Source organism: Phalaenopsis equestris, unplaced genomic scaffold, assembly GCF_001263595.1.
Source record: "Phalaenopsis equestris unplaced genomic scaffold, ASM126359v1 Scaffold000167, whole genome shotgun sequence".
NCBI classification, from domain to species: domain Eukaryota; kingdom Viridiplantae; phylum Streptophyta; class Magnoliopsida; order Asparagales; family Orchidaceae; genus Phalaenopsis; species Phalaenopsis equestris.
The window spans coordinates 530,921-554,889 of record NW_018164609.1 but is presented as its reverse complement, the minus strand read 5'-3'; the positions used below and the strand labels follow the sequence as shown (position 1 = coordinate 554,889).

General features: G+C 35.6%; 2 protein-coding genes across 3 annotated transcripts in view; both read left to right on the top strand.

The window, feature by feature from the left end:
- Positions 1-9,859, top strand: part of LOC110022092 (AT-rich interactive domain-containing protein 1-like) — a 12,466-nt gene extending 2,607 nt beyond the window's left edge. Inside the window, exons 2-3 of one of the 2 annotated variants that reach the window (XM_020720886.1) lie at positions 8,035-8,773; positions 9,350-9,859. In XM_020720886.1, the coding sequence (XP_020576545.1) occupies positions 8,035-8,773; positions 9,350-9,357 (747 nt within the window). In that variant the 3' untranslated portion in view covers positions 9,358-9,859. Of the gene's footprint in view, positions 1-8,034; positions 8,778-9,349 lie in introns of both variants that reach the window. The other variant, XM_020720885.1, reaches the window with a different exon arrangement.
- The window catches only part of LOC110022093 (UPF0503 protein At3g09070, chloroplastic-like), an 18,573-nt gene continuing 4,034 nt past the window's right edge, over positions 9,431-23,969 (top strand). Inside the window, 1 exon segment of the mRNA XM_020720887.1 lies at positions 9,431-9,496. The gene's annotated coding sequence lies outside the window, so the exon portion shown is untranslated.

The window sequence follows — 23,969 nt, the reverse complement described above, 5'->3', positions numbered from 1 at the left end:
ATATATATATATATATATATATATATGTATGTATATATATATTAGTATGTATTAGTTAGGGTTGTACTTTAAGATTTATCTGCCTTTAAACTCCAAAAAAAAAATGAATTTAACAGCTCTAAAAGGGTGTAAACTATCCATGGCAATGTCTCTGCTCAATAGTTTGGTTTCAGAAACAAAACAAGTCATAGTTCTTTTGTTAAACTGCAACCTTGAAAATTTTTATAGGAATTGTAACTAGACCTCTACGGAATTAGGTTATTAGAATTGATGATATAGATGTCATTTGAATAAAGATTTAAAGGAATTTATGTTGCAACTCATGGCATTTAATTCATCTTTTTTAATCAAGGATTAACCCACATATGTAATAGAATTCACAAAATACTGTTTTATTGACTTTCTTCATCTACGAATTTTTTTTAATATTAGTTTAGTAATTACCTATATTATGTGACATAATGGCACTAAACTTGCAAATTTTATGTAATGCTCTTCACTTAATTGATACTTATAATTTTGTAGACTAGCACAAAAGGAATTAATGAAATGGGCTGTTTCAACATTGCTTGCTTGATTGCATAACGAAGTCTGCTGCTATAAGTATTTGTGTTTCAAGGAGCATTGCTTTATACACATGGTCTATCTTAACAATGGCCATTGTCAACTACGGTTTTCACTAGAACTACTATTTTACTAGTTAACAGTTCTATTATTGGCTCAATATCATTGATAAGTGGTTCATTTGATATTTTATAGGTTGGAGTGGAGTAATTTGAGCGAATTTTGTCCCAATTTGAACTGAAAGTGTTCATTTTTGGGTCAAATAGAATTTCAACCTTGATTGATTATAAGCTCGGTTAACCCAAGATTCTTGACTACAAACTAATTTGATGTTTTTCTTAAGTTGGCTTGGTAATTTGTCACTTGCAAAGGATAAATGAGATGTGATTGAATATTCATTTTCCTCAGGCTTATTATGCCCAATTGACTGAAGCCACCTTCTCTCTATAACTTGTTCTCTATAAGCATCACTCTCAAAATTTATCTAATATGCTGTTACATTAGTTGCTCGCTTTAAATTTATCCTTTATTTATTTACAATGTAATTTATGAGAAATGCGTGTTGTGTAGACTTAGAAGGAATCGTGTTAGCGTCCAACAATGGCAAATTTTCTAAGTATTCCCTAGAACCCCAACCACGAAATCTGCCAATTTTAAGTGCAAATATTATCAAAAAAAAAAAAAAGTAAACACAAGTTCTTTTAAGGGCTTCTTTGAGGCTTCATCAAAATATTGTTGAGATCCAAAGCTGCCAAACTTCAATGTAATTTCATAAAGGGGTATCATGGAGCATATGGAAAGCATCCTGTGTAATAGGACCACTTTCCAATCAAATTGAAGAAACCTGTAAATATTATATTAAAAAAAAAGCATAATGAAACAGCTTAACGGCCCAATATTAAGCCTAAACACCATTATAAATCTTTATGTTAAACAGTCATTCGCAATCATATTAACGAAAGATTTTTAAAGCTATTCGTTTTAATATCAACTAGAATAATGAAATTAGGCCTACGTTGTAAGTAATGCCGTGCATTGTCAAAGCAGTTATTTGGGGAAAAAAACGTTCTTTTCCTGGGTTCTGAGGATTGGATAGTCTGGCTCTTCTTGCTGCAAATGATCACCTGAAGAATCTTGCATAATATATTAGCGTCTGTGCCGCGTTCATGAGTTCCTCAGCTTTATGACTGAATTTTGTCGAGAAAAAGGAATGGAAACTCTATTGACGATGCAGCATTAGTCTCCCAAGCTTTGAAGCCTTGAGAAGTGGTGGCACTACCAAAATGGATGGAAATGCATCTTGTATATCTTTGAAGCTGAACATTGCTTTCAGGAGATGAGATGTTTGAAAATGTTCAAGGGCTCCATAACAAGTAATTGGCTACACAGCGATCACAATCATCAAAATTAGGCCAATCACAAGGATAGGCTTTAAATAGTTACTTTTTCAAAAGTTTGGAGGAGATTTACTGTTAAGACTCAAATGTATAGTTTTTTTTTTTTGGAAAAAATATAATTAAATTAGAAACTTCAAGTGGCGTAGTTGCTATCTTTGGGCTTAAAATCTCACAAATAGAAGAAAAAGATAAAGTTTGTAGGCTGGTGATTACCGGTTGGGAGTTGACCCGCAACCTTCTCTTTGTCAAACTCGTCTACAACAACTAAGCCTTCAAAGAGTTATTAGAGCAAGAAGGCTTAATATCTTTATGCATATATTATATAAGCTGGTTTAAGTCCTTTTTGAGAGGGACACTTAGGTTTTGCTCTTCCTTTCAATCTTAGGAGTCTTAACTCATGGGTTGGCTTAAAATGGATGGATTAAGTCCATAGTTTTTCGATTAGAAGATTAAACTATGTTTGAGAGAATTTCAAGCATCCTTTGATACAACAATTAGTTCATTTGCGAGTCCATTTTCAATAGCCTTGCTTTTAACTTTCTTGTAAGGTATTTATAGATCGGTGTTGTTAACTGTAATAGTTAAATTAATCTAATTCAAAGCTAGTAGGTATTTTGATTGCTGTATTCATAAAATTAAAAGTACTTGAAAGTCTGTTTTTAAGAAGATTAATAAGCTAAAGAAAAAAAGTCAAAAGAAACGCTACTACTTAACAAAATACTGAGTTCTTGAATACTTGTATGAGATGGGAAACTATCATTTATCTTTAGAGCCGTACATAAAATCTCACAAGTAGTTAAAATACATCAGATTACTGTCATCAATCATATAGATTATGAACTTTAAGATAAGGGAATCCAGTTCTTAGTGTAGTTATAAAACACGGGCAATTGAATTTTATTCATCGAATTGAAACTCAATAGTGGTCATCCTCACGAAAAATTTTGATGAAGACATTTAATAAAAAAATCTCTAAATAAAATGCAATTCAAATATCACGTAGTTATAAAGAGATGCCCCCAACAAATAAAAAAAAAAAACCCTAAAACCTATCTTCTCCCGTTTAGGGTTTAGGGTTTAGGGTCATAATTGTTGCAACTTCTTGTAGACAAAACCTTTACTCATCACTTATAGAGGGCTTATCTACTTCATAAAAAATAGGAAATAGTTTTGCATGATGTCTTAGGTTTTAGGGTTCTTAAAACAACTAGAATGATGCAACGGATGTAGATTCACCCCTTTGAACTATGAGCTTACCCCCCAACACAAAAAGAAAAGAGTCACATTTCAAAGAACAACTAAATTTTTTTTTTTTCTTTTGGTGTAAATTAAAAAAAAATGAGAGGTTGATATGAAGTAACAATCAAATGATCTATTAAATTAATGAAAATTAATTAGGAAAAAAAAACACGGGCAATTGAATTTTATTCATCAGAATTGAAACTCAATAGTGGTCATCCTCACGAAAATTAGGACCTCTCCTAATACAACTAACAAAAATTTAGATGAAGTCATTTAATAAAAAAACCACTAAATAAAATGCAATTCAGATCTCACGTAGTTATAAAGAGATAACACCATGAAGTGTTTGTAACATTTGCATCACACTCTAATGAATCCCAAATCCAATAAGCACACATGAGATTGAAAAGTTCAAATCTAAAATTTTATTTTTCAAAAGCTAAATTAAATTATGTGCCTCATGTAATATATTTATGGATTTGTTCTAGGCTAGTAGATATTGTTAACACATTAATCCAATTCGATTCAATGATCCAAATTCAAATCTTGGTTTATTTCGGGATGAAGTCTTTTGCAATCATTTAAATTCACAATCAATGAAATCAGAGGTGCAATAGTCAAAGAAACTGCAATTGGTATAAAGATTATACCAATGGGACTCATGAAATTGTATTGCATATATCAAGCACCAAAGAAGAAATATTGATATTATTTATAGCTAAAAATTAGGGATGAGATGGCCTATAGATAAAATTTTTTATTAGTCAAACTAATTTCACACCTTGGAATACATTAAATTTTTATTCGAAACTCACAAACTAGTGGTAAGGTAATCTGTATAAGCTATTAGGTAAGGTTAGACATGTATGAAAAATCCTTTTTCGGAACGACACAACCTTTTTAGGTATCGTAGTCAAAAGACTACGTACAATACTCTTTAAACAATAAACAACTATTTTATTATGGCTAGAACCACTACAAATGATATTGAGATCATTCCAAAATCAAGCTAGACCGAGACCTTGTCAAATCTTAAAAACTAAGTTAGCATTTGGGAATCAAATTAATAAAGAGCACATTCCACCAATTTTATAAACATGCCTAGAACTACCTAAATTTGGAACTACATAATAAAATAAAATGACATAAATTTGCTCATCTTAGTTATTTGATCTACATTTTTGTTAGATTTAAACTATATAACTCTCTATCAAATCCCACATGCTTGACAAATTCTGCGTCAATGAATTTATCATTCAGTATTCAACTTAGTATATTAGTGCATAATTTTCTTTTGCAATTACATACATAGCACCCGAACCATTGCTATCCACAAATCTAATACCCTTTTTTCATCTGATTTTCAAATTGTCACTCAAATATCAAAATTCATGATAAAAACCCAACCCGTATTTTCATTTTTATGAAATTATTAATGGTTTGATATTGGCATGTGTGCATACAATCATTTAAGTAGTTCAAAAATATCACCCGGATGCTAGATTTTGTAAATAGTAATGTTTTGGGTGTTATCATGCCAATAGAGTAGGTTGAAATGGTAATCATTTTCTTTGTTTTTTTTCTTTCATCATATTTGTTTAGAGAATATCTTTCTACTCTATTATGATATTTGTACTACTTATAAACGAGATTATGAATTTCTGAGCTTGACCATTTTTAATTCACGTGATAAAGTCTTTTATTTTTTAACCTTTTTTTTTCAAGAACTTGAAATCCACAAACATATTAGTTGTTTATTTATTTTTCACTTCTGGGTTTAGGGTTTAAGGTTTAGGGTTTTCTTCAATCATGAAATATTAATGATTGACAGTTAGAGTTAAAATTTTGTTAAAAAACTATGACACATATAAATCATTGTGTAAATGCTAAGGCATCTCGTAGAAGCAACACAAGTTCTTAGAATTAAATGAAAATATGACACTCAGGAGGACATAATGGAGAAAAAGGATTTATGTAGTTGACCCCACTTAGGCTCTGTTTGGGGTAGCGGTGTGGTGCCGCGCCACATTTTCAGACATTTGACAAAATTACATTTTCCTGCAGCCTGACTTAGCTAAGTGTGGTAGCCGCCAGAAAACTACGATGACTTTTTGAATATAAGTTTCACTACTATTTCTGCAAACAAGTGCAGTTGTCATTAATGGGCCCTTTGTGGGACAAAGGCTTATTTTTGCTGTTATTGTTATTGGATCATGAAATATTAATGAAACCATGGTATGTATGACCTGTGGTATGTAGAAGCATGCCTTTTCAGTTCGATTAAGCACGCTTGTCTATTGAAATGAAAATTATTGATTTACTTTGTTCTACCTATTTATCTTACGCTTTGTTTGAAGGAGCTTTGTTGTTTAGTGAATTGTTAGGTATGGCCCATACACTGGAAGTTGGAGTTTCTTGAAGTGAAGAGGTGTGTCTCTTGGTGAAGAGTTGTGTCTCTTTATATTTTGTGGGTTGGGGGGAGCGAGGGCGTGTTAGTAATTTATCTATGGGTTTTTTATATGTCTATATATATGTGTAACTCTTGGGTATGTAACTTAACTCCCTTCTGAATAGTGAAATTCGCCGCTCGCTCTCGAGAATGTAGGCATCCTTGCCGAACCTCGTTAAATATGTGCGTTCTTCTTTTGGATTTGTGTCGATTCCTGTGATTGTTTTGCTCTAAATTTCATATCAATTGGTATCAGAGATACCTTGTTATTCGCCGATGATTTTTCATACATACCACAACAATTGGTATCAGAGCCAATGACTACAGACGAAGCGAAGATTTCAGGGATCGGGAAATTTGATGCACAAATTTTGGTTATTGGAGAATGCAGATAGGGGACTACCTGAGGATGCAGATAGAGGACTACCTCTATGAGAAGAAACTCCATCTTCTGTTATTGGGGAAAAGACCTGAAAGAAAATGGATGAGACTGAATGAAATCTGTTGGATCGACAAGTTCGTGCTGCAAAACCGGCAATTACAGCAGTGAAGGAGTTGGGCGGCATCCATTTCCTTCTGAGACAGAACCAACCAGAGGCAGTTACAGACAGTCATGAAAACGGAAAGGAAGGAATATGCTTGGGCAGATTCCTGGGCAAAGTGGAGAAGGAATCTTGGATTTCTAGAGGAATATTCCTATTTCTCTTCAGCTGCTTTGAAGGAAGGATTCTGGAATTTCGAGATCTTGGAATTTTAATTTCCTGGAGCCTTGTTGTTGGAAGTAGAAGGAAGAAATTTTTTTTTTCTTGGAAGCAAATTCCTTTGCCTTTGAGAAGGGGACAGCAGAGGCAGTTTCACAGAGGAGAGGAGTTTAGTGGCGAACATGATCAACACACAAATTTTGTGGATTATTCGGAAAGCAGATGGGCTCACGGGAACGAACAGGTGCGAAGTAGTTCAGATTAAGGGCTGCGGCAATTAGGCGAGTTTTGCTTAAGGAAGATCGCGGTTGCGGCAGGTGTTCGCAAGTTTGTAGCACAAGGAGTTGCGGCAGGTGTTCGCAAGTTTGTCTCACGAGGAGTTGCGATAGTGTTCAGATTTTCGTAGGTTTGTAGCAGGAGAAATTGTGACAGGTGGAGTTTGGCTGGTGTCCGCAGTATCTCGGCCGAATTTTTTGTGCGAACAGGAAATATGCTTTGTGTAAAAAAAAATTTGATCCACGAATCACTGGAAACTACGGGAAATTGCTGCAATTGACAGGGGAAATTTCAGGTTTATTTGAATTTATTTGTGGTATGTGTTTTGTTTCCATACAAGGCAAGTGAAATTCGTTGCAGGATTAAATTCGAATAACAATATCTGGTGTAAAATTCGAGAAAGTGAAGTTCGACGGAACATAAAACTTCAAATTGTTGCAAACAAATGTGAAAGATTTGTTCGCACAAGGAATTTTTTGAAGGCATTGCGGACTATGAAACCTGATGGTAATATCTAGCAACTGTTGGGGAGTATAGTTGTAGGTGGAGTGCACTCTGTCAGATCATATGATGAAAATGCAGCAGGTATGTTGACCAAGTCAGATATTTTCAACAAGTTCTTAGGTGACTTGAACTTGTTGAATGTTAGCAGTTGCTAGTTGGCATGGTTGCCCAACCCACTTTGGTGTAATAAACTTCATGATATTTTTCTCCTAAGGGGCTGGATATTCGCAAGGTGGAGATTTTTTCCTAAGGGGCTGTATATTCGCCAAGGTGGAGAATTGTTAGGTATGGATCATATACTGGAAGTTGGAGTTTTTTGAAGTGAAAAGGTGTGTCTCTTCATATTTTGTGGGTTGGGGGGAGCGAGGGCGTGTTAGTAATTTATCTATGAATTTTTTATATGTCTATATATATGTGTAACTCTTGGGTATGTAACTTAACTTCCTTCTGAATAGTGAAATTCGCTGCTCGCTCCCGAGAATGTAGGCATTCTTGCCAAACCTCGTTAAATATGTGTGTTCTTCTTCTGGATTTGTGTCGATTCCTGTGATTGTTTTGCCCTAAATTTCATATCATGAAGCTCCTTTAAAAGTCACGTGGTTGAATGGACCTCATCGTCTCCTTTTTGAAACGATGATAATTTGCGGTTCTTGCGATACAATGTTCGGAGACTTCTCCATTGCCAAACGTGAATTTTTTCGGACGGTGGCCTTCAGTGCAGCCGAATGGAAGTTTAACACGTTCTCAAAGAAAGTCTTAAGTTTTAACCATTTTTCCAGCGTTGTTATTTATTGCATGTTATTTTTGTAGACTACTTAAATTGCAATTTTCTTTTGTTCAATTTTTTTTAAATTTAATGTTTCCCTTAGTGCTGTTTTCAACAAAACAATTGATATTACAGAGAAAGCGGAGAGCTCATTTGTGTCCCAGTGAAACTTCTGGCGGAACCGAAGGTGAGATGTTAAATCAGCCAAAACGAAGATCCCAAAGAACCCTTGGCTTATTAAAAATTGGTGACAGCCATCTCCCCAGAACCCGCATCCCTGTGGGCTCCTCTTTTCAGGCTGATGTACCTGCCTGGACTGGACCACCGAGTAACAAGCTTGGTTTGGATGGTGAAGTAGATGCAGTTGACACTAGGTGGTTGGGTACACCAATTTGGCCAGCAAAAGGATGTAATGTGAAGAAATTTGAAGGTAATATAGGAAAAGGAAGGCCGGACTTCTGTCATTGCACTCACCCAGGATCTGTGGAATGCATTAAAATTCATGTGAACTCTGCAAGGCGTAGGCTTAAATCTAACTTGGGTCCAGTTTTCAATTATTGGGGGTTTAATGACATGGGTGAAGATGTATCGAATTCATGGACAAGTGAGGAGCAAACAATTTTTGATAACATTGTGAGGCTTAATCCTTTATCTGAGAACAAGAGCTTTCTGGGACCTGCTTCAAAGTTTTTCACATCTAAGAGCAAAAAAGATATAGTGAATTATTACTACAACGTTTATGTTTTGAGACGGATGAGTATCCAAACCAGAGTGGTGTCAGGCACGATCGATAGTGATGATGATGAAGGCAATGATTTTAGGAGCTATGCGTTTGTCCCAGTTCCTGAGGTTTCATACTCCATATCTTCTCAAAGCAGGTACCAAATTTCAATTAATTCTCTTCTTTTTTCTGTTATCAAGCATAAAATTCTTTTTGCACATGTAGGGGTTCCTTCTTATCATATTTTACAGGGATTTTATTTCTATTAAAAAAATTCTCTGAGTAGTATATTTTATCATAGCTTAAGCAAGATTTAGCTTAAACTAGTGAAAAGTCTAGGATTTGTTACATACCATCATTCACAGGATTTACTGGATTTAATGATTTCTTCTCCTCACAAATCATAAAATTTTGAAATAAATTTCCAAATAATTTATTAAGATTTAATAGTTGTCATGTCAAATAATTTTCAGGTTTTATTTATCCCAAAATTTACTAAATCTCGATTCAGAAGATTTATTAATTCCTATTTAGTTAAATTTCCTTCTTATGGCAAAACGGCCTCTTAAGTTTATACAGTATAAGATCTTTTAACTTTAGGGTGTTCGAAAAATAAAAATTCAATGCGGTCCAAGTTCAAGGACAGATAGATGGAATATTCAATTTATCATAGTATATGAATGGTGTGAAGCAGAGGTGGTTTTTCATTCATCCTAAATTCTGTTTCAGGTGTATAGGATGGATGTCTTAAAATTCACTAATTAGCTGCAGCAACTTGCACAAATGTACACGTACTTTTTTGACTGATGAAAGGAACCTACTGATGCATCATATACATCTTGAGGAAAGATTCATTCGATCTGAGCTTCGTGCCAAGTAAGTAAAGTTTAAATCATGTTGGGCCGGTACTAATTTTCTATGAATGAGTTGAGAGCAATTAAATGGCTTCCATGACTTGAGAGAATCACTTGTTATTCTTTCACTGTGAATATGCCAAAAGCAGTTGGGCTTGCAATGAGAGTGGAATGCAATGTATTTTCAGTTTTTCTCCCTAAGCCCTCCTGTCTTACCGTTTTCTATTTATTACTGAATGCACAAATTCAATACTCTTTCAATCAAAATTGGAGTTTATTGCTTGGAGTCACCATACTTTTCTCATTGGACTGACTAATTTTTTTGTAACATTGGACGGCCTTACTTTCTTTTGGGCTCTCTTCTGTCATTGGATTATTTTTTATATGGCTTCAACTTTAATTGATTAGTTTTTGTATTATATTCATTTTGAAGTAATGTCATATATTCATTGTTGCATATCAGTTAAAATTTAGTTAGAATAATTTTACCTTTTCTTTATTTAAGAGCATTAGCCTCCTGAGTGCATGGAATTCGGTGTGCTTCGAATTGAGATGTGATAGGATTCATGGCCTAGTGTTTATACGAGAGGTGGTTCTTCATCATAATGTCAAGCCACATATTTTGAAACTACTGAATCATTTGTAACTATAGAGCTACTCTGGTTGATCTGGATCTGTTTTTTGCAAATTAACATTCAAATTTGATTTTTAACAGACCAATTTGGAATTAATAATAACAATGTCTCCAGCTGTAACGCCATGACCATGGTGCCCGTAGAACAGTAAAAGGGAATTTAATAGTTGGAGCAAATATGTCATTTGTAATTTTCAATTCTTTCCTCTTGCTGCTTGCTAGTCTTTAAAAAAGAGTAATGATTTGCGCTCATTCCCATCAAACTTTGCATCAAAGTTGTTTAGGTATTTATGTAAAAGAGGTCCCGTCCCCACATTGGACAAACTCGTGGAAGAATAAAGACATTCTCTCCGGCCATTGAAATGCGGTTTCCGCCATAAAGTTTTCTTCTTGGATTAATCTCTAACAACGATTTTGCGTCACACTTTGCTGGCAGCATGCGGAGCTGTTATATAATTTCTTTCCATCCTCATCTTGCAACCTCTGCACGCCACTGATATTTTATTTTATTTTATTTTATTTAGGGACATTTAATTACATACCACACTAAAGAATGTATTTCCATACTTTTGTAACACTCTGGTATTATAAAACTATGCTTGAAAAAGGTGTATTTCAACTTTAAAAACTTATTATTAGTGGTATTTTTAATGCGGTGTTAAAGATTTGAGTGGTATGGCTGTAAATATCAAAGTTTAGGTGTTAGATATGTAAATATATAAGAATTGGATGGTTTGTATGTAAATGCCGGTGTCTTATTAGTATAGAAAGATGATTAGAATGATGGCTTTATGAGCATTGGTTGAGCTAATTCAACCATTACCATTTTATCCAAATTAAATAGACTCCAATCAATTTATCTCAAAGAGAATCAGATGAGATAATATAGAATCTCGGATTAGTCTAATTAATTCTATCAGAATCTGAGATTTTTTTTGGAAAGATGGGATTAGGGCTATAAATTAACCAATGCACTACATGAGCAACTCAAACTCAGCTCGATTATGACTCGATCATGTTCGTTCAAATAATAAATAAAGAACCTTGAACATTTGATAATAGCTCGGAGCTTAAATGAACTAAAAATGAACATAATTGAACATGTTTATTTATGTTCACGAACAAACTTGTGTATTGTTTTACAATTCACTCGTTAAATACTCGATATTAAGCTCGATGATAACTCGTATTATATATGATATATTATTTAGATATAAATTAATTAATTAGAATTTATTTAATTATAGATTTAATACTAATATGTTATTATATCAATAATATTTTTTAATTAGTTATTAATTATATATTTATTTTATTAATATATAATTATTTATTTCATTAAAGTTTAGTTGTTATATGTGAAAATACATAAAACTTGTGTGGTATGTATGAAATTCCGCTTAAAATTAACTTTAAACCCCCACAAATCTCACTTTTTCTCTAGGCTGTCACAGTTTCACATCTTATGGTTTTGCTCGAAACATACGAAACCCTAAGTTGCGGTGTGCAAGCATCAAATGCAACAATGGGATCGCAATGTCTGAGGATTTTGAAACTATAGTCTTTCGTATATCTTCTCTTTCCACTGTTAATAATTCCTACCCGATTAGAAAGTAGTGTTGAGAAAGTGTAGTGAAATCATTGTAAGTTATATATGATTAAGAATAAGAATGGTGCATCAATTTAATATAAGACATCTGCAAATTTATTCAAAAACACTAGGAGAAGGACATGTGCATATCACTATGGTTTATGGGAGAACCAACACCTACATCTAAATGTTAGAGTAAGGTGCAAATTTATAAGTACGGTTATACTAAGATATGAGAGATTATATCACATATGATCATAATTCATGAGTATCTATCATTTTTATAGTATTTATAATCGATAAACTAGTAAATGTTATCTGATTTATAAACTATTAAATAATTTACATGAAAATCTAGATACTCATTTGAAATTTTATCTTATTTAAAAGACTCTTTTACTTGTCCTCAACAAACCAGGCACAAATCAAGTTCATTGAAAAATTGAAGCAAATCAAATGTGAATAATATATTATGAATGTTCGATACAAACTCAAGTTAAATATGAATAATTTATAAAAAAAACATACTCGCTCTTTTGCAGCCCTATATAGGATGAAGTCTTCGGCAGTAATAATAGAACTTGTTCTCTTTTTTGAGATGTAGAGGCTCTTTTATCCTCTAATACTTTTTCTTGTTGGCTTTTTTTGTGTTCATTACTATGGACTATATGAGGAGAACCTAATTGCTCAGATTAGATTGGAATCACCAGCATTCCTCGCCAATTGAAGCTTTGCGAAATATTTAGAAGTCACCTTTTAAAGATTTTACCTTTTTTTTTTTTACAATGAATTTGTTCTGCATGCATGGCTTATTCACTCTAAATTATTACTGATATCATGCTTACGTACAACGGCACGTATACATAAATTTGTGATAATTGCTGTCTTCGCATCCACCATTATCTGTATGTGAGGACATCCACAAGTCATAATTTTCTTTTTTTTTTTTTTACAGGCCTCATTCTGTTTCACATATACATAAATCACATAAACAATTTTATTTGATTTATATGGTCATTCAATTATAGTTCATTTATTGCTTCTACTTATTTATTTATTATTATATTTAACATATAATATTCTATATTTACATCGCATCTAGCATCTGTGGATTGAGCCTACCTCTCAAGAATAGAGTCGATTAAATCACGCTACTTATTTTAAGGAGTGGCATGGTGGTGTAATCCACACCATTGTCCCCATGTTCGGACAACACAAAATATTTTTTTCATTTTTGGAGCCATCACATATGTATCATTTTATTTTTATTGAATGTCTCAGTATGGACCGTCTTATTTTCAGAAGTTAGTGAGTCAAAAGGAAAACATGACAATGTTAATAGTAGTTCAATAATGTGTTTATATATAAAAATAATAAATTTGCATTATAAGCTATACAAAAATATCAAAATAACGGCAAAAAAAGATTTTTCTTACGTAATTTCAACAGTAAAACTATATTTAATAAGTCTAAATTAGCTTCTTTCCATAGAATGGCATGCAGCATGCACTCAATGAAAACATGGAGACTTGTGCTCATTGAGGCCATGTTATCATGGTAACCATCCCATGTTAGCCTCACTCTATGGCACTTACCAAGATAGGGGCCACCTAATTAATCAATTTACTCTGGCTAAGTACGGCAGTTCCTTAAAACAATGTTAAACTTGTTGGCAAATATACAACATCATAATGAAAATATTGTTTCGTCTTCAATTAGTAAACTCTTATCATTTACTGATAATATGTAAATAAAATTTTCTTTTTTTCTGACTTAAATTTGATAATAATAAATTTATATGAGATTTATTTTAAAATGAATGTAATATTTGAGCAATTAATTACCAATGACATTATCTATATCTCAAAATAAGTCTAATGATTATACATTGGAGAGTAACTTTTAGGAAAGTTAATCAAAATAAGATTCAATGAACATAAGAGTCATTTTTTTTAAGAAACAATTAATTGCTAAAAATTGCATATTTTTTGCTTGGGGCATTCTATTACTTTATATCTCAGTAGTGATTTCTTAAGATCTTTACTCAGTATTTAAGAATAAATTATGCAAGTTTTAAACAATGTTGTTAATGCATACTTTTTTTTTTTTTCATTACAGAAAATCGTTAGATGTTTTAGATTCTTAAAAGAGTTGGTGTAGCTTCAGTGACTTACAAGATTAGAGAGAGTTATCATAGATGGTTTGTTCGCTTCATACATCGACTATATGATTTTCGATCGAGTTGGGTGAGTAGATGTTTTAAATTTGACTTATGTCAATAAAGGTAAAATTAGATCTAAAAGAACTTGGGCTTGTTATATAAAAAATAATGTTAATTTATTAGAATTAGGTGAAAATACAGGACAAGAGAGAAAAAAAGATTCATGTAGGGAACCCCACTTATAGGATAAAGGATTGATGTTTTTGTTGTTGTTTTTGTACAAAAAAACAATTAGCGGACCACCACTTATAACTTGCAAGTAAGAACAAATAGTGGAGCAAGAAGATTATAAAAGAGAAAAGGGAGAAGCAAATGGGAATAGAGATTGATGAAAAGGAAAGCCGAAACCCTAATAAAGACATAAGAGGAAGGTGAAAGGTCCCATTAATCTTTTGGCTACAAACAAAGCCAACAAGTTTTTGAAGGAAAAATGTGAGCAGGCCAATACTAAAGTTCCCAAGGACTTCTGTCGAATGGAGGCCCACACACAAACATTAATACTTTCTTATACAGCTGTTTTATCTGCATTCAATATTGGAAGTATTAAAAAAAAAAAAAAACTATTTAATTCGGCACCAAATTCAAATTTATTTAATTTGGATGAACATGATGGTTCGATTATAATTATGAAAAATATGTAGATGAAGTGATAAATGCAAAGGCATAAGCATTTAGAAGCACATAGGTGAGAATGGGAAAAGGGAAGGAAGGCTGATAAATTTGGATTAATTAAAAAATGTTGGAGCGGGCATTTGGGTCGATCGACACGTGAAGTAATGCATGACTTCCTGTAGACGTGTAGAGTAGTGGTAAAGTGAGGCGGCGAAGTAGATGATCAGAAGCGCATGATTTTACGCATTTTGTGAGCCCATCATTAATTTTCCTTTCCCCTTTTTTCTTTTGCTTTTGGTTGCAGCACCGCTCCAGCTCTCATGATTCAAGAAACCCCAGCGGTAAGCTAGCAATTGATTCTTCACTCTCCCTCTCTCCCTCTCTCCCTCTCTCCTTCTTTGTTAAATAATGATTGGCACGTGCGGCACTTATCTTTTGTGACCTCATCTGCTTGCTTGCTTGCTGTACATTAATTGAGTGCAACTTGCCATACTTTGTGGAGAGTAATCGATGCCAATTTTTTCTGCTTCACTTCAAGCTGCCTGGCCTTCATCAACGTTAATGTATATATATATATAACATGTTATAGTTTGAACTCTCAGCTAGCAAGATATTATTAATATTCTTTTGGTCTAATGCCTTTATAGTTTAATTTTGTTTACTATGTAGTTTCTCCGGTGAGTAGCCCAACTAAAAATGCCCTCACATGAACACAGTTGGGACTGTTTGCCTCCACCGAACATTTAAGTTGAATAAAATTTAATAATTCATTTAAATCTGGATTTATCCAATCCAGTTGTGTTAAATTTAGAAAAAAAAATTTGGTTAAGTTAAATTCAAATAAATTCATTTGCAGTGCCTTGCGATAATGTATCTTTCTCCTGTGTCATGATAATATCCTCTTTAAATCCGTTAAATGCAACTATCGATCTAATTTAGAAAATATGAGATTTACATCATGATAGAGAAGAAAATGAATTTAGGAAAGCGCCACCTTTTCATAAAACTGACATCTTTCATATGTTTCACACATTTTCGTATATTTGACTCATTTTCATTTGTCTGGCACTATTTCATTTATCTAAAACCTTTTCGTTGGTTGGTCCATCCGCCGAGGTGGCCGATCGATTGGCTGAAGCGATCAGTTAAATGAGGTGGCAGACCGGTCTCTACTACCCTTAACTCTTATCTAGATCCGCATGAACATTTTTTGGACATACATAAATGCCCTCAAGCTTCATACTTTTTGCAAGCGGAGCAACGATAAGAGTGAGATGCTTTAAATGCTAAAAATATGAAAAATGCAATAATAATAATGTAATTATTATATTCCCTTGATTTTGTGTCTCTTAGGGTCATGTTTTCTCTGACGCCAAAATGCTCTCCTGAAATTTTTTCGGGACAATTTTGATCTGCATTATTGGTCGGCTAACTGACATTCGGTTGGTTGAGGTGACCTTTGGTCAGTCTTAGTAGCTTCAAATGTCATTTAGCTGATATTATTATTGTGTTCCTTTTGTTTTTAAGGAAAACACATAAAAAAATTTTGTAACCTTCGCGAATATGCCAAAAGAGTGAAAGTTTTTGCTGTTTTCAACCTTGTTTTAGCATTTTACCTCTAATGAGCTATTTGTTTATGATAGTTGTTCGGTGGTGAATGTTGGCATTGTTTCATTTACTTGCCATGGAGGGGAGACTTTCATTTGCTTTCCTCATAGAGGGGCCTTTGATTTCCTCGCATCGGAGGGGAGTTTTGATTTGCTTGTCCTGAAGAGAAGTTTTTTATTTCCTCGCCTCGCGCGGTCGGTTCGAATTTCCTGAGTGTCGACTTAGATGCAGACGCTTGTGAACTTTTCAAGTTCCTCGAGTCTCTATCGGACCTAAGAAAACATAATTAGAAGAGTTTAGAAATAAACATTTCACAGGAAAAAAATATCATTGTTGGATATTCCAATTGTCTTGAATTTTTTTTTTCTTCTGAATATTTCGACCACAAAATTTCGATAGTTTGGAAATTTTCAGTTGTTTGGAATTTTGACCATTTGAATTTTTTGGTCTCCTTGATATTGCCAATTGGTTGGAAATTGCCGCTTGGTGTTTGGCTGGAGAGACAATTAGTGAAGCGCGAGAGTGTTTGTGAGGAGTTATCATAACAAGACAGTGAGGCAAGGAATAAACTGCCTCATTACCTCCATGTAGGATGCCAGTGTCACGGGCCGAGTAAAAATTTGATCGGAGAGGTCATGGTACTGGATGAGTTTTACAAGTGTCTCATTGACTGTGATTCGTTTTATCAACCAAATGAGTGGATTTACGTGACTTTGGTTGGGGAATGGGATGAAGAGTGGAAGACTATGAAAATGTGGCTTTTAGTCTCTTAAATATGTTATTGTGCAAGCTCCCTTGTGTGCTCTCTACTAGAAGTATTTATGTGGAGAGTTTCTCCTCGGTGTTGCTTCTTTTCTTAATCATTGCATGGTCCAAGCTCACTGCACCAATTATTGAATCTAAATATGTAATGTTGGTCATGCCCAAGGAATAGAGCCAAGAAATCGAGAGAGATGGTGAGAGAAAGAGAGGAAGAAAAAATGATACATCGATTGTCACCAGTAGGGCAAAGTGGAGGAGGACACGATCCTCGAACATCCGTAGAGGTCATAAATGCATCCCAAAGCCTGAGAAGATTTTCCATATACGTGTCACCGAGTAAAAACGCTACTGGCATGATGTTTGTCATTTCGAACCCTTAGGATCAAGGCAAAAACAAGTATGGAATAATCTCATCGTGAAAAATTTTGTATCAGCAAGATATAACCCCCCATGATATACAAACAAACGTTAACATGGAAGACACCAAAAGTGATGACAACTAACGATGATTGCCTCAGAGCACAATTATGAAGGTGCAGGCCCCAACTATTACGTCGGAAGAAGCATTCGTTTGATTGTCCTATGGGCTCCTTGAGTCAATGAATGGCCATTTATGATCCAAATATGGTCTCATATCACTCAGAAAGGATGTCTTATATGTATTGCATAAAAAATGAATGCTGACAATATGTAATTATATTATATTGCATAAAAATTCCGACATCATGCAATATTTTATTTTGTCTATGTGTTAAAAGATTTATGTAACACCGAGATATTAAAATATTATTCTACACAGCAAGTCTTTGACAGCCGTCAATTATTTAAGTCGGGACTTAAACAGTAGTTGGTTGAGAGTCGGACATCGACATCTTCCCATTTAGCTTAGATTTATTTAAACTACATTTGGGATAATTAGCACTAATTCTGCATTTACGACACGGCCATTGAAACTGCTACAAAAAATGTCCGTTTGCACGAAGCCATTCAATGCGCGCTCCATGCTAAAAAGAGAATTTATTTCCCTTCTCGTCCTGACAAATTTCCAAATTATAAAACATTTCCGTTTATTACAAATTTACAAGTGGGTCCCGGTCACATTAAATGCAGTTAGACCCAGAATGTTTAGATATAACTGGTGCGTGTACGACAATCAGAACATTAATTCATCACTAACAAAATATATCAAAACACACTTATTCAACTATTCATTGCAAAAACTATCAATCAATAAGGCCAGCCCAACGGGCCCCACTCTGGGCCCCACTAGCTGCGTCCTTTTCTCCTATCCCTCTAATAAATAAATAAAGCCCCAAAACAGAAAAAAGAAGAAATGCCCCCGGCGCAGCTCTCGAGCCAGGGAAGCGGAGCTGTCGCACGTGCGGCATGCATCTAACGGTCAGGATTTCTTTAGATCATAGCTGTTCTCGGTACGGAGAGGAAAAAAAGATGGATTTGATGCGTTCGATTGGACGCAATGGTGGACTTTGGGGTGCGAAACACTGTGCGGGGGAAACGGGCTAAAAAATCGGGCTTTTTGGTTCTCGTAAATCAATCTATCCGGCTAATTAAACACTGTGCGGGGGAAATGGGCTCAAAAAACGGTCCTGGTTGCAGCTATTTGTTATCTATATCAGAACTCTCTAAAAAGACAATTCTCTGTCTCTTCAAAATTTTTCTAGTGTACAAGAGCAGCGTAATTAGTCATAATCAAGATATGAGAGATAGCTACATAAAGACATATAGAGAGAGAGAAAAAGTACCACAACTAATCTCATCGATTAGCCTTTTATTATAAAATGATTTTTCCTTTTTTAAAGAAAAATGTGTACAATGTACAAAATTATATGTTCTTTTGTTTAATGGAGGCTTTATGGGATTTTATAGGTATTTTATATTATGAGTTTGCAGATCGACTACCCACTAAGTTGGTTGAACTCCATGGGCCATGGTTTGATAAGACCTATTCAATTGACTATATTGAATCATGTTGTGAGTCAGTCTTCGATGATCTTAAACTCAGCAAGATAGGCTCATTTGATTTAACTTTGCTAATCGGTATTGTTGTAGCCTTACTATTGACCATTAATCATTTAATTGTACTTTTCTATCTTTAAGATCCTTGAATCTCCTATAGATTCGTGCTTACATGTTCATAATGTATTGATGCGTGCTAGAAAATTCGCGGCGGTAGAGTAATGGATTATTGTCTTAGCGTTGCGCGAGGATTCAACACACACTCAACACACTCAGATGAAAATGAATCAAGTTATGATAACACTAGAAGTATTTACGTGGAAATCCCGTAAAGGGGAAAAACCACGGGGTCAGACCCAGTTGTAAAAATTCGCTATAAGTTGATGATTACAGATGTCCCTTGTCTCACAAGCGAGAAAGAGTTAATAGCTTTCCAAAATACAACGTCGACTGACGACGTCTAGTCAGCGGTGGGGAAGTCTAGTCCGCGGTGGTTGACGGAGGTCGGCGGTGATCGACAGTACATCGGCGGTGATCGACGGTAATTGACAATAATCGATGACGGTCGGCGGTGGTCGACGGAGGTCAGCGGTGGCCGACGACAGTTGATGATGGTCGACGATGGTCGACGAAGGTCAGAGGTGATCGACGACGATCAACGGTGGTCGCCGGTGGTCGACAGAGGTCAGCGGTGGTTGTCAATGGTTAGTGGTGGTTGACGATGATCGACGATGGCGATGATGGTCTTGGACTTGAGCTCATTCTCAATGCCTCAAGTTCTCTCTTAAGTCTCTCTCCTCTCATGTGAGGGGTGAGACTCTATTTATAGTGTTTTGAGTGCAATTAATGTAGGAATATGAACCATTTTGATCGGACGTTCAGGAGAGTTTCCCTTGATCAGATAACATTTGATGGGCATTTGAATGCCTTAACGATGTCGGAATTGAGCAATCTTGGGCTCGTTGGATTCGTCTTGCTAAGACACTCGAGTGCTCGATTTGACTATGAACTCGTTAGATTTGACATTCGCTTAAACTTTCAAATGCCTCCGAAAATCCTTCAAAAGTGGTTTGATGATTTGATCCGGGCTTAATTTGACTTGGATTGGACTAACTTTTATATCATTAGGTCCATCTCTTCAAGCCGATCAGTTTGACTATAAGTTTGCTGAAAACGGAGTTCCAGATGACTCTTAATTGAAGTTTGAATGTTTCTTTTTCTAAAAATTGCACCGAGATTCGTGCCGGATGATGAAAATTTGTTGGTTTCGTATCAGTTGCCACTTTATTTTCGTGTGAAACAATATTTCTTTTTTTTTCATCCGAAAATATTAATATACATAGTCTTTTCATAGAGGACATAAAAATTTAAATTAATAAGTAAGCTGAGCCTAACTCAGTTGGTATGCGACTTTTGCTGTTTGTAAATGGTGGGGGTTCAAATCTCACAAAAAATAATATACAAAAAGTTTTTTACCAGGCAAAAACCTGACCCGCTACCCAATGATCAAATCACATGTGACCCGGCGGGCCGAGCGAGACTTGACAGGCCGGGAGTCTGGAATCGTAAGTGGGGCACAGAGAGAGGGAAGCCGAAGAGAGCCCAAGCAGCAGGTAATTAAATTAAATTTGGAGAGCTTAAGCAGCTTCTAATTAATTAAAAGTATCCAAAACTGACTTTAGATTTTAAAGGGAAGTTGAAGCAGCAAGAATTAAATAAAAAACATACATTTAAATGTACTTTTTTTTTAAAATCACAGATTGTAAAGGGTTTTTTTTTTATTAATTTATTTTAATTTTAATTAATTAAAGACAGAATTTTAAAAATCAATTTGAAGGAATATGAAATGAAAAGTTTTTTTTTTTTAAAGAAATAATTGTTTTCTTATGACTCTAATTAATTTTATCATGAATATGAGAGTGTTTTTCAGCCTATAAATAGACCAATGAGAGGAGAAAAAAGGCGGAGTCATCATCTCTGCCTAAAGGGTGATATGAGATTTCCCAAAAGAAAAAAGTCGTCCCGTTCTGTGTAACAAGGAATAGGATATTCTTTTTCGTTGCGGCGAAGAGTTGCGACGAAACGTTACGGCGAAATATTGCAGCAAAACATTACAGCGAAATGTTACGGCAAATATTGCGGAGAAACATTGCGGTGAAGTGTTGCTACAAAATATTGTGGCGAATAGTTGTGGTGAAGTGTTGCGGCAAAAGTTGCGGCGAAGAGTTATGACGAAACATTACGGCGAAATGCTGCAACTAAGTGTTGCGACAAAATATTGCGGCGAAACATTGCGGCAAAATATTGTGGTGAAGTATTGCGACGAAACGTTGCGGTGAAGAGTTGCAGTGAAACTTTGCCGCGGAGCGTTGCGGCGGGGTGTTGCGGCGATGCTTTGCGACGGGGTGTCGCGACCACGCGACACTTTGTGGTGGAGCGTCGCATATTTCGGAGGAGATTCTCGTGCTGCTCTGGCACGTTCTGATAGTGATGAAGAAATGATGTAGTTTTCTCTCCTCGTAATGAGGGGAAATTTTTATGCATATATAGTGGCAATATTTGGAGACTCCTTGACAATCATCAGAAATATTGGAATTTTAGAAAAGTGACGTCGACTCTAATTGAAGATGAACTGATTTGTTGTAGCCCTTGTACATGTATATGTTGGTATTTATAGTCTTTTTAATCTTCTGATGTGACAATTGTAAATGATAATAAAGTACTATTTTTTGTTGCTTCCACGTTTGTTGTGGCTTTTTAATTGTGCAAAGTTCTTTTGAGGCTCGTAGCCTTCTGAGGAATTTTTATGCACTTGTGAGACTTCTGAGGCTTGTAGCCTTCTGAGGGCTTTGAGTGTACATGTGTCTTCTAAGACTTGTAGCCTTCTGAGGACTTTGATGTACCTGTGTCTTCTGAGGCTTGTAGCCTTCTTAGGTCTTTGAGTGGAGACACCGTCAACCACTTGCTCTCATGGAGTCTTTCTAGTGATGACCCTGTCCACAACTAGCTTCCCATCGAGATTTGCCTCTTGGGCTCGTCTTCTAGGGGTATGGTAGTTTCTCATCCTAAAGGGGGTTTTCTACACAAAAATATTTCGTGAGAAAATAAGAAATTTTCATTGAAAGGATATTTTAAAGCAACATAAAAATTTTGCTAAAATAAATTTAAGAGTTTATAAGCAAGCCTTTTACTCAGATAATATGAATTGGAGTTATACTTCTCATTTGATAACGCTCATTCAATAACTCCAACAGCTCTCTTTTAGTTCCCCTCACATTGTTCTTGTAAGTAGCGACCTAGGTGACCTTGGCGTATTAAACGTTCAATTTCTTCCTTTAATTGAAAACATTTTTTTAGTTGAATGTCCTTTTGCACGGTGGAAATGACAATATTGAGATTGATCTCCACCATCTGGATTTTTTAACGGCTTTGGCCACTTGACAGTCTCTTTATCCTAGATTGTCATTAAGATGTTAACACGTGACGTGTTAAGTGACGTGTATTCTTTTTATGATCGTTACTCACGAGTCTTTTATGACCTAAACTTTTTTTGTTGTGAGATTTGATTGGTATCCTCAGCGTTATTCTTGTGCTTGCCCCCCCCCCCCACACCCTCCAACAACTGTTCTTTGTGAGCAATGATGGCCTCATCTGCAAATATTTGTACCTCAATACGATGAACATGGTCAACATAAGAATGAACCGTCTCCTGCATCAACGTTAAGTAGAAAAGTCTTGGGCGGAGCCCCACAAGGAAGACTCCTCTTAGTAACTCTAGATCTACTCTCGGGATCTACCGGGCTTCAGTAAAAAATCTGCGGAAGTAATCCTTCAATGATTCTCCTTCGCTTTGATGAATTCCCGAGAGATGTGATGAATTCTTGAAAATCGTCGGTTTGCCACGAACTATTCCACAAACATTCTGGCAAGCTCATTAAAGATATTTATGTTGCCCCATGACAGAGAGTAGAACCAGGTTTGAGCTTGTCTTTTAAGAGTAGCCAGAAAAATGTGACACAAAAGTGCATCAGAGGCACACTGAATGTGCATGATTGTTTGATAATGATCAATATGTTCATAAGGGTCGGTTGTCCCTTCATATGTATCGATGTTCGGAAGCTTAAAGCTTGTTGGGATGGGGTGTTGGAGGATTGCATCCGCTAAGGGAGAAGATTCATGGATGTTACGGTGGCGTAGAAGCGATCTTTTTTCTCTAAGGTGAAGTCTTCCCGGACGAGGCGTCGTAGTTCATTATGAATGACATTATCTGGAATGGCAGGAAGACGTGGCGATGTCGGGTGAGCTGCACGAGATGGATGAGTGGAACTTGTTGTATCTAGGAGTTCAACATCACAACCTGACAGGGGATGTGTTATTCCTTGAGGAGGCATGTCGGCATGAGTTCCTTCGAGCGGTATATTTCTCGTACGTCACGGAGTTAATGGTAAACGAATTTTATCCAATGGAGTAGGCATCAGTAGGCATCGGCTGTTGAGCCCCGCGTAGAAGCTGTAGGATCTCTAGTTGAGACTCCTCCATTCTACGCATTCAATATTCTATTGAAGGACCAGAAACACCTTCATTGGCGGGATAGCGTCTTCCAGGGCAGGAAGATGAAGAAGCATGCCGCCCTTGGCTTCGTGACTGCTCCCTGGAACGATGGGTGTTGGAGCGGGATGCTCCATTGTCATGAATATTGTGTCTGGTGGCCATGTAGTAGACTGCATAAGTACTTTAATTGTGGGATTGAAACTTTCCCACAGAAGGCGCCAAACTGATACATGCTAGAAAATTCGCGGCGGTAGAGTAATGGATTATTGTCTTAGCGTTGCGCGAAGATTCAGCACGCACTCAAATGAAAATGAATCAAGCTGTGATAACACTAGAAGTTTTTACGTGAAAAACCCGTAAAGGGGAAAAACCACGAGGCCTGACCCAGAGGCCTGACCCAGTTGTAGACCCAGTTGTAAAAATCTAGTATAAGTTGATGATCACAAATGCCCATTATCCTACAGGCGGGAAATAGTTACTAGCTTTCTAAGTTACAACATCGACTGACGACGTCTAGTCGACGTCTAGTCAGCGGTGGT